Below are 11035 nucleotides of genomic sequence, written 5' to 3'. Positions count from 1 at the left end.
AGAGCATCCATAGAGCACCCATAGAGCACCCATAGGGCACCCAGCACCCACAGCCCCGGGTCCCCTCTCACCAGGAGCTGGTGCAGGCCCCAGGCCACCTCCTGCTCCCCGATGTCCCCGCTCGGGGGCCGCTCCCGCAGGAGCCTCCGCAGCGGCGTCACCTCCTCAGTGACCAGGTACAGGCAGTGCTCGGTCTGGGGGAGCGGAGCCTCAGCACCCAGCAGCACCCGGGGCGCCCATGGGCTCCCATTGGAACCCATTGGCACCCTCAGCACCCAGCAGCACCCGGGGCACCGATGGGCTCCCATTGGAACCCACTGGTACCCATTGGTACCCACTGGAACCCATTGGAACTCACTGGTACCCATTGGAACCCATTGGAACCCATGGGAACCCATTGGCACCCATTGGAACCCAGTGGTACCCACTGGAACCCATTGGAACCCACTGGAAAACATTGGTACCCTCACCACCCAGCAACACCCGGGGTGCCCATGGGCACCCATTGGAATCCATTGGCCCCCACCGACCCCCCCAGGGCACCCACGGGCATCCACTGGCACACATTGGAACCCACTGGCACCCACGGGCACCCACTTGAACCCACTGGAAGCCATTGGCACCCACTGGCACCCATTGGAACCCACTGGAACCCATTGGCACCCATTGGAACCCACTGGCACCCACTGGCACCCATTGGCACCCACTGGAACCCATTGGCACCACTGGCACCCACTGGAACCCATTGGCACCCACTGGCACCCATTGGCACCCACTGGCACCCGTTAGCTCCCATTTGCACCTACTGGCACCCATTGGAACCCACCGACCCCCCAGGGCACCCACTGGCACCCATTGGCTCCCATTTGCACCCATTGGCACCTGTTGGCTCCCATTTGCACCCACTGGCACCCACTGGCACCCACTGGCACCCATTTGCACCCATTAGCACCCACTGGCACCAATTGGCACCCACTGGCACCCATTTGCACCCATTGGCACCCACTGGCTCCCACTGGCACCCACTGGCACTCACTGGCACCCATTAGCACCCACTGGCACCCATTGGCTCCCATTAGCACCCACTGGAACCCACTGGCACCCATTGGCTCCCATTTGCACCCCTGGCACCCCCTGGCCCCCCCAGCGCTCACCTCCAGGCTGTCCAGGTACCCCAGCACATTGGGGTGCCTCAGGCTCCGCAGGCGCTTCAGGCCCGCCCGGGCCAGGGCCGTGGCAGCCGCGTCCCCCGGGGCCAGGCTGTGGGCAAAGACCGAGACCGGGGCCCCGTCCGCCTGCGGGGAGGGATCTGGTTATGGGGTGAAGGGATGGGGGGGGGGAGATGGGGGTGGGGGGTATGGGATATGGGGGTGAAGGGATGGGGGGATGGGGATATGGGGGTGAAGGGTTGGGGGTGGGGGTATGGGGTGAAGGGAGGGGGGTGGGGAGATGGGGGTGGGGGGATGGGGGAGATGGGGTGGGGATGGGGGGATGGGGGTATGGGGGATGGGGTGATGGGGATATGGGGGTGAAGGGATGGGGGGATGGGGATTGGGATATGGGGGTGAAGGGATGGGGGGGGATGGGGAGATGGGGATGGGGAGATGGGGATATGGGGGTGTGGGGATGGGGGATATGGGGGGATATGGGGATATGGGGGTGTGGGGATGGGGGATATGGGGATGTGGGATATGGGGGATATGGGGATGTGGGGATAGGGATATGGGGGTGTGGGACATGGGGGATATGGGGATGGGGATATGGGGGTGTGGGTATGGGGGATACGGGGATGGGGATATGGGGATGGGACAGGAGGGTAAAGGGATGGGGGGGACAGGGATGGGGAGATGAGGGATGGGGTGATGGGGATATGGGGGTGAAAGGATGGGGGGGACAGGGGTGGGGATATGGGGATGGGGGATACAGGGATGGGGATATGGGGGTAAAGGGATGGGGGGGACGGGACGGGGACACAGGGATAGGGACACGGGGATGGGGACAGGGGGATGGGGATACAGGGATGGGGGATACGTGGATGGGGGATATGGGGATGGGGACAGGGGGATGGGGATATGGGGATGAGGATATGGGGATGGCGACAGGGGGATGGGGACACGGAGATGGGGACACGGGGATGGGGGGGATACGGGGATGGGGACACGAGGATGAGGACACGGGGATGGGGACACGGGGATGGGGGGGATACGGGGATGGGGACAGGGGGATGGGGACATGGGGATGGGGACACGGGGATGGGGACACGGGGGATGGGGACACCCGGCGCTAGGACCCAGCAGCCGGGGGGGGTCACTGCACGGCCCTGGGTGACGCCGCTCCCCGAGCCCCCCCCTCACCTTCCGCCGTCCCCGCAGCAGCCGCCAGAGCGGGTCCGGATCCGGGTCCGGGTCTGGGTCCGGGTCCGGTTCGGGCTGGCCCAGCTCGAAGGGGAAGTCCCGGACCGGGTCCCTGGAGAAGAGCCACATCGCGGGGGGGGCGGCGGGGCCCGGCGGGCCCGGGGCGGGAGAGGCCGAGGCCGAGGCCGGGCCCGGAGGAAGCGGCGGCGGCGCCGGGCGGGAGGATCCGGTGACGGACCAGGGGGCGTGGCGCAGGGAAGGGGCGGGGTCATGGGCGGTGCCGACAGGGGCGGAAGGCGGCGATTGGAGGAGGTGGGGAAGAGGCGGGGCCACAGAAGGAGGGTGCGTGTGACCCACGGGGGCGGAGAGAGGGCGGGGCCTGTGGGCGAGGGGCGGTGCCCGGGGTAACCAGGGACGCCAGAGGGGGCGTGGCCAAGGATCGGCTCGAAAAGGGGCGGGGCCCGGAAGGGCTGCGCGAGCGACACGCGGCAGGTGCGGGCGGTGACGTCACCGCCACGTTGGCGGGAACCCCGTAGCTACGTCACAGGAGGCCGGCAGTGACGTTGTCGTGCGTATCGCAGCCCTGTGACGTCACACCCCCGCGTCCCCGTTCCCCCCCCCCCCATCAGACACAACACGAAGCCGGTCAAGTCTCAGCAGTTTATTGGTCACGGGGGAGGGGCACATGCTCCTGTCGCGACACGGGGCACCGATCACGATACAAGGGGCTCTGTCCCAACTCTCATCAGGTACACGCTGAGCTCCCGCAGGCCAATGGAGTCTTCAAAGCAATACGAGGCTCTCGTCACAAGATGAGGTCCCTGTCACGACATGGGTGCAACCCCTACCCCTGTATCGTGAAGACCCCAAAGCAAAGTGGGGCCCTGAAGAACCTGGGTGGGGAGGGGCTACTGCACTAAGGGGTCCCTGCGATATGGGACATGATATGGGGACCCCTGTGATGAGCCCCCACCACGATACAGCATCCCTGTCACGATAGGAGTCTCTACCATACTACGGGGTGCCTGCTGCCCCCTATCATGGATACCCCAAAGCAACATGGGAGGCCCTGAGAGGAAAAGGAGCTATTGCAGTGAAGGGTCCCTGTCGCAATGGGAGGTGTCCATCACGCTATGGGGCCCCTGTCACGATGGGGGGGGGTCCAACACACTATGGGGTCCCTGTCACAATAAGGGGGGGTCCAACACCCTATGGGGTCCCTGTCACGAAAAGGGGGGGGGTCCATCACACTATGGCGTCTCTGTCAGAATACTGGGGTCCATCACACCAAGGGACCTCTGTCACAATAAGGAGGGGTCCATCACACTATGGGGCCCCTGTCACAGTAAGAGGAGGGGCCCATCACCCTACTAGGGCCCCTGTCACGATAAGGGGGGGTCCAACACACTATGGGGCCTCTGTCTCAGTAAAAGGGGGGCCCATCACACTAAGGGGTCCCTGTCGTAATGAACGGGGACCCATCACATTATGGGGTCATTGTCACAATAAGCTGGTGTCCATCACACTGTGGGGTCCCTGTCCTGGTATAACGGAGATCCATCACACTATGGGGTCCCTGTCGCGATAAATAGGGGGGGGTGTCACCCTATCGATGTATCACAGCTGCCCCAAAGCAACACAGGGGGGCTACAGAAACAGGGGGGGCTGTTGCAGTAAGGGGGCTCCTGTCACGCTATGGGGCTCTGTCACACCACGGGGCTCCTATCACGCTATGGGGCTCCTGTCGTGCCAAGCAGCGGGCGCCGCAGGGGGTCGAACCCTGCCCCGGGCACAGCTCCGGGGGTGCCACCACCGGCGCCTTTTGCTTTTTTTTTGGGTCAATTTAGGGCTTTTTTGGGGGCGGAGGCGAAAAAGCAAAACCTGAGACAACGCTGGGGGGGTTCTCTCAGGAAAAGAAAAAACCTCCGAGGGGGGAGGGGCGGGGGCGGGGCGGCCCCTCCCCCACAGGGGGTGCGGGGTGGGGGGGACCCCAAAACACCCCAAAAGCACCCCAAAAATGGGCGATTTGGGGGCCGAAAAACCAAGCAACACAACCCCATCCCCCCCATGGGAACGGCGCCAAAACCGCGGCCGGAGGGATGGGGGAAGGGGGGTTCGAGGCAGCTTTAACAGGAAAAAGCAGGATTTGGGAGGAAAATGGGGTGAGAAATGGGGATTTTGGGTCAGGATCACAGTCCCCTAGTGCAAAATGGGTTTAGAAAGTGGGGTTTTGGGTCAGGATCGTGTCTCCCTTGGTCCCAAAATTGGCTTAGAAACGGGGATTTTGGGTCAAGGTCACGCGCCCTCCCCATCGCAAAACAGGCACAGGAAAGGGGGGGGCAGGGCGGGGGTCCCTTCCCCAAGCACAAAATGGGCTCAGAAAGAGGAATTCTGGGTCAGGCGCAAAAAAGGCTCCTTAAGGGGGCTGGGGAGAGGTTGGGCTCGCGCTCCCATCGCGAAAATGGGCTCAGAAAGCAGGATTTTGGGTCAGAGCCGCGCTCCGTTGGCTACAGCAGGCTCAGAACAGGGGTGGGTGGGTCCCCGGGTACTTACTCGCTCGCTCACCTCCTGCCTGATGTTTTGGGGGCATTTTCTAGTTTTTAGCCATTTGGGGAGCCAATTGTCCATTTTGGGGCCAATCGAGGCCGTTTTGGCACAGTCACTGCGGGGGGGGGGGGGGGAATGGGGGAAAGAAACAACAACAGCACCAGGAACAACACCGGGAATAACACCAGGAACAAGAACGGGACCAAGCGGAGCCTCTGAGCTCCTCCCTACCCAAAACCTCTGCGGCTCCTCCTCAACTCCTAGCGTTTCGAGGGAAAAAACTGGGAAAACGGTTAAAAAGAGCCTCCCCCCTCCCCTTTCCAAGCAACACGCAGCGGGTTTTTTGGGGGGAAAAAGCCACATTTTGGTTCAATCTCCCTCCTATTGGACCCTTTGGGGGTGAAGGGGGTGTTGTTAAATTTGTGGCTTTTGGGGAAGGGGGAAGTGGAATGTGGGGGGGAAAAGCAGCAATTCCCATCGCGTCCCAAAGCAGAATGGCCCAATTTTTGGGGAAAAACAGCAAAAATACCCTTTTTTGGTGCTATTTTTTCTGCCTACGTGCTCCTGAAGACCCTTTTCAGGGGCTTTTTTGCCCCAATGTGGCTGTTGGCAGCTGTGAATCCTCAACAATGGAATGGGGGGGGGGGCTCTGGAAAAAACACCCACAAGACACAACCCCCACCCCCAGCCCCGTTTTGGGGGTTAAAGCAGCAAAACCCACTCCAGTTTTAGCCACTTCAGCCCAAATCCCATCGTTTCTCCGCGCTGGAATGGGGGAGGGGAGTGGGATATGGGGGGGAGGGGGGCAAACATGCCACGAGGTGCATGGGGAGGGGAAGGGGCAGCGATCCCACCAACGGCACCACCGAGTCCCGCCCCCCCTCCATGCCACCGAAAACGGCCGAAAACGCCCCAAAACCCCCAAATCCACACCCAGAAATAGAGAGAAGCCAAAAAAAACCAGTTTTGTGCCTCCCCCCCACCCTTTCCACCGCAGTTTTGGGGGGTTTTACGTTAAGTTTTCCTATGGGAAGCTCCTGGGAATACTCGGGATGAAAAGTCCTCATTTTCCAGCTCCGTTTTTGGGGGGGAAAAGGGGGTTTTCTTCCAAGCTGCCTCCCAGCACAGCATCTGCGGAAAGGCTGGGAACAGGCCCCCCAACACCCCCCTCCCCCCCCAAAACCCAACGGCAACACCCAAAACCCTCCCAATTCAACCCAAACTCTTACTTCCGCCTGGCTCCATGGTGGTATCAAATCGCTGCCTTTAGCCCCATGGGTGCTGGGGAAAGCTCCCGTTTTGGGTGCAGATTGGCCTTTTTTGGGCAAATCCTGGCCCTTGGAATCACTTTTTTTTTTTTTTTCTTGGCGTTTTTCTCACCATTATCTGCCTTTTTCCTGCGTTTTTCCTGCATTTTTCCTGTGTTTTTTTCCTGTTTTCCTGCATCTTGGCTGCTTCTCTGAGGGTGGAAAAACACTCGAGACACCCCCCCCCCCCAAAAAAAACACATTTCCCCCCTTTCCTCCCCCTTTTCCAGATCCTTTGGTCCATCCCTCCCTCACATCACCATTTTGGGAGCAAACAGAAGGATTTTGGAGCACTTACTCTGCGGCGCCGGCGGGACCTAAGCCTGGAGCTTGGGGATGCTGGAGGTGGGGGGGGGGGGGATTTTACCCATTTCTTGGGAGTTTTATGGCAAAAACGGGGGGCGCGGAGCAGCGCCCGTGGTGCCTGCAATGACAAGAGCCCCCCCAAAGCCTCCCGAAACCCTCCCCCCCCACATCAGAAACGCCCCCAAACGGGGCCAGGCCTCACCGGCTGCGGCTCCTGCTCCAGCCCCACAAGCTCCGGCTCCTCTCGGCCCCAAACCTTCCTGGGCCTCCTCGCCTCGCTCTACCCTGGGTCCCGCCGGTGCCGCTGCCTCCATTGCCTCCGCTTCTCCTCTCTTCCCTCCATCGCTCCTGCTCCTCCTCGGGCTCTTCCTTCCTCCTCTGCCTTCACCAGTTCCCAGCGGCTCCTCTCTCATTCCTGCGTTCGCTTTTTTTTTCTCCCCCCAATCTTCTCCAATTTCCACTTTTTTCTTTCCCCCTTTTCTCCATTTTCTTTTTTTCCCATTTTCTCTACTTCTATTTTTCTCAATTTTTTTTTTCTATTTTCCTTTTTCTCATCTTTTCTTTCCGATTTTCTTCTCAATTTTCATTTTTTCTATTTTCCTCTTCTCATTTTTTCTATATTTTCTGTAGTTTCAATTTTTATCTAGTTTTTCCAATTTTTATTTTTTCTCAATTTTTATCTCAATTTTATTTTCTTTTCTTGTTTTTTTTCTATTTGTTTTTTCTATTTTTTCTCTATTTCTTGTCTTTTTCTCTTATTTCTTGTTTATCTATTTTTTCTCTATTTCTTGGGTTTTTCTCTAGTTCTTGCTTATTTCTTGCCTTTTTCTCTATTTCTTCCTTTTTTCTCTATTTGTTTTTTCTCTACTTCTTGTTTCTCTATTTCTTGCTTTTTCTCTATTTCTTGTCCTTTTCTCTCTTTTTCTCTATTTATTTCTTGCCTTTTTCTCTTTATTTGTTTTGGTTTTTTCCTCCATTTCTTGCTTTTTCTCTATTTTTTTTCTCTATTTCTTGTTTTTTTCTCTATTTGTTCTTTTATTTCTTGGTTATTTCTTGGGGTTTTTTTCAATTTTTTTTCTCTATTTCTTCCTTTTTCCTCTATTCTTTTTTTTCTATTTCTTCCTTTTTCTCTTATTTGTTCTTTTTCGCTCTCGTCTGTTCCTCTATTCCTCCTCTTTCTGCTCCTATTCGCTTTGTTCTTCTCCATCTCCTCGTCTCCGCGGGCTCCTTTCCCCTCGCCTCCTTCCTGCCCTGAGCCCAGCGCTCCTGGGGCTGCTCCAGCTCCGTCGGCCCTCACCACCCGTCCGGAGCTTCAAAACACAAAGGAAGCCGCTTTAGGAGCCCCGGCGCAGGCTCTGCGGCAGCCTCAGGGGCTGCTCTCAGGCCGGAACCGCTTTAGGAGCGTTCCGAAAGCACGGAAAGCGCTTCAGGAGCTGCGGCGAAGGAGGGATCTGCTTTAGGAGCTGTCCCTCCCTTGCAAACGGGGCTCCCGCTCCCGCTCTCCTAACGCAGCCTTTAAGGGCTGGCGAAAGGCCCCGGCCCCTCCAGTGCCAAGAGAAGGGCCCGAAAGGCTCCGGTATCAAACAGAGCAGCTTTAAGAGCCGCGATCCCACCGCAAACCGGCTTTAAGAGCTTCGGTTCTCAACCCAAAGGGTTTCAAGAGCTGCTCGTTTCTAAAGCAAAGCAGATCGGGGCGTTCGAGGCATTAAGAAGTCCCCAGCTCGCGCTCGGCTTTTCTAAAGCCAAATTCTATCAAAAAAATCGAAGAAAACAGCTTTAAGAGCCTTTTTTTCTTCAAATAAAGCCGCTTTAAGAGCGTTTCGCTTTAAATTAAGTCGCTTTAAGAGCCTTTTTTCTTCAAATAAGCTTTAAGAGCGTTTTGCTTTAAATGAAGCCGCTTTAAGAGCATTTTGGCGTTAAATAACGCCGCTTTAAGCCCCCTTTTCTAATCTAGGGCCGCTTTTAAGAGCGTTTTGGCCCCAAAGAAGCCGATTTTAAAGGCAAAAGAGCAGCTCCGCGAGCAGGAATCGCCTCAGCACAAGCATTAATGGCGATTGGGGCCGCTCCCTCCCCGCGCCCCTTTATAAGGCCGAGGCACGGCCGCCTCACCGCAGCCGCTTCCGCTGGGGGGGGGGAGAAAATAGTCCCTGTGATTCACCAAGTAACCCCGATTAAAGCAAAAATCGCTTTATCTTTTCCGGGTCTTTTTTACTCCTTTCATTCTCCATCACCCCCCGGAGGATGGAGGGGGGGTTGGGCACTGGACTGGTTCGTTTTAGCACCATTTTGGGGCTCCCTTCTGACCTTTTTGGGGGGAATCTGGAGCTTTCTCGTTCTTTCTCGCCCCATTTTGACCCTTTTCGCTCTCGCGGCATCCGGTGGCTCCTTTTGTCCCACAAACGGGGGGGGGGAACAGTGCTTGAAAAGGACCCAGACCCCAAAACCCCTTCTTTTTGCCCATTTCCCCCCTTTCCAAACGCCCCTTTGTTACCGTTATCCATCCCAACAATGCCCAAGGGACCTTTTCTGGCTTTTTTTCTATGAAAGCCCCCCCAAACCTCCTCCTTTCGCGGCATTTTGAGGCCCTGCTGAGTCACGGCCCGAGCCCTTTGCGCTTCCGGACGGGATCCAGGAGCATTGGGAGGGATGCACCCCCCCCAACCGCACCATTAAACCCCATTCCTGAAGGAGAACAGGTTTCGCTGTTATTAATAGCATTCCCCTGCAATATCCCACCATTAAACCTCCCCCAAAAGTGCTTTTTTACCCCCATTTCACCCACACCTCAAAGCTCCCCTTCCTCCATCTCGATTCCATCCCTTTAATGCTGCTTTTGCTCGTTTCAGGCTGCTTTTCTCTATTCCAACCCCAATTTAAGCTTTACAATTCCTTCATTGGCTGTGACACAGCCAAAGTTCACGTTTTCTGTGGGGAAAGGCCCCATAAAGCTGTTTTTTACCCCAAATCCGGGCTTGGAGGGGCCATTTGAAGGCATTTTCCATAGGAAAATAAACCCAATTTCACCAACCCCCCACTTTTCCATAAATGAAAGCAATAAAAAGGCTCAAATGGGTGAGAAGCTGCTTGGGTTCGGTGACTTTTATGGACAGATTTAACCGCAATAGCACTAAATGCCCTAAAAATGACCCCAAAATTACCTCTGGCAATAATTTCAGGTGAAACTAAGCCCTTTTTAGCTTTCAAATTGCAGCTTTTTGACCCAAACAGCCCCTTCTAAGCCTAATTTGAGGGTGCGAGGGGGGGGGGTGGTGGTGGTGTTCGCCACCGTTTCCCAAAGGATTTAGGGCCAAACCCCCCCCCCAATTCCTCACCCTTTGGCCTCCTGAAGGCGCCGTTTTTGAGGCAAAACGACCCGTTTTGAGCGGCTTTTTACCCCAAAACCACCTCCACGGGGATTCCTTTGTGGTTGCTCCATAGGGGGGCCGCTTTCCCCCCCTCCATAACACCCCCATAACCGATATTAACCCCCCCAACGCGTTGGATTTAACCGCTCCTAACGCCCATAGAGGCCGCCCCCCCTCCGCGGAGGGATACGCGGCGGCGCGGCCGGTTCCAGCCGGTCCCGCGGGTGGCGCAGTGCGGCGCTGCCCTCCCCCCCCCCCATTACCTCAGCGCTGCCGCAGGGGCGGGCGCCATCGCGATAGGGATCGCGATAGTTCCGTCCCTTCCCACCCCGAAGCGGGGGTGGACGCGGGTTTAGCCGCTCCCGAGGAGGGGGAAATGGAGGAAAAATGGAGGAAAAACCTCTTTTTGGCGTGGATTTTACCTCAGGAAATGGCGGAACGGGGGCAAGAAGAGGCCTACAAAATGGCGGCCGCGGCACCTCAAAATGGCGGCGCTCGGGCAAAGCGCTGCGCCGGGGCAGAAATACCCCCTCCCCATTCAAAATAAACCCCACTTAATGGCTTTTTAACCCATAAATGATTTAATTCCAACAGACCCAAAGCGGCGTTTCCCCACGGGAGCCTTTCCCTGAGGTAAAGGGGGGGGGGGAAGCGTCCTTTCCTCCTTCCCAACCCCGGTGTTTTCCCCCGTTCAGAGCTTGTAACACTTAAAACCTCCCTTTTCAAGGACAAACTTCCCCAAATCAGGGTTTTTTCCCCTTAAACCACCCCCGGGCTAAAGTGGTTTTTTCGGGGGGGGACACGACGACACACAGGACGATACGACATGTATGTACCGTGAAAAAGAGACGTTTTGGTTCAAAGCAGCTCCTTGAGGCGGGGAGGGAGGGGAAAGACGGTAAATAACGAAATAAAAGAGATAATGAAGTAAAAGAAATAATGAAGGGGTTAAATATTGAAGTAAAAGGCTTAAATAATGAAGGGGTTAAACATCGGTGTTAAATAATAAAGTAAAAGGGTTAAATAATGAAGGGGTTACTATTGAAGTGAAAGGGTTATATAATGGAGTTAAATATTGAAGAAGGGTTAAATAATGGAAGTAAAGGAGTTAAATATTGAAACAAAAGGGTTACACGATGAAATAACTGCAGTTTTG

The 11035-nt window shown here is 56.4% G+C and overlaps 1 protein-coding gene across 1 annotated transcript; it reads right to left on the bottom strand.

Moving 5' to 3' along the window:
- Positions 1-47: 47 nt before the first annotated feature.
- SCYL1 (SCY1 like pseudokinase 1) lies at positions 48-10171 on the bottom strand (the record flags this gene model as incomplete). Its single annotated transcript, XM_061352265.1, has 4 exons — positions 10143-10171; positions 2355-2733; positions 1155-1295; positions 48-194 (listed from the first exon to the last, which is right to left on the bottom strand). Coding segments are annotated over exons 1-4 (696 nt in total), but the record flags the coding sequence as incomplete, so codon positions are not given.
- Positions 10172-11035: the final 864 nt, after the last annotated feature.

This window comes from Neopsephotus bourkii, unplaced genomic scaffold (genome assembly GCF_033783945.1).
Source record: "Neopsephotus bourkii isolate Nb327-2 ecotype Australia unplaced genomic scaffold, CSIRO-AGI_Nbou_v1 NB_655, whole genome shotgun sequence".
Classification (NCBI taxonomy): Eukaryota; Metazoa; Chordata; class Aves; order Psittaciformes; family Psittacidae; genus Neopsephotus; species Neopsephotus bourkii.
The sequence above is the reverse complement of the archived record's forward strand: the minus strand, read 5'-3'. Positions and strand labels throughout refer to the sequence as shown.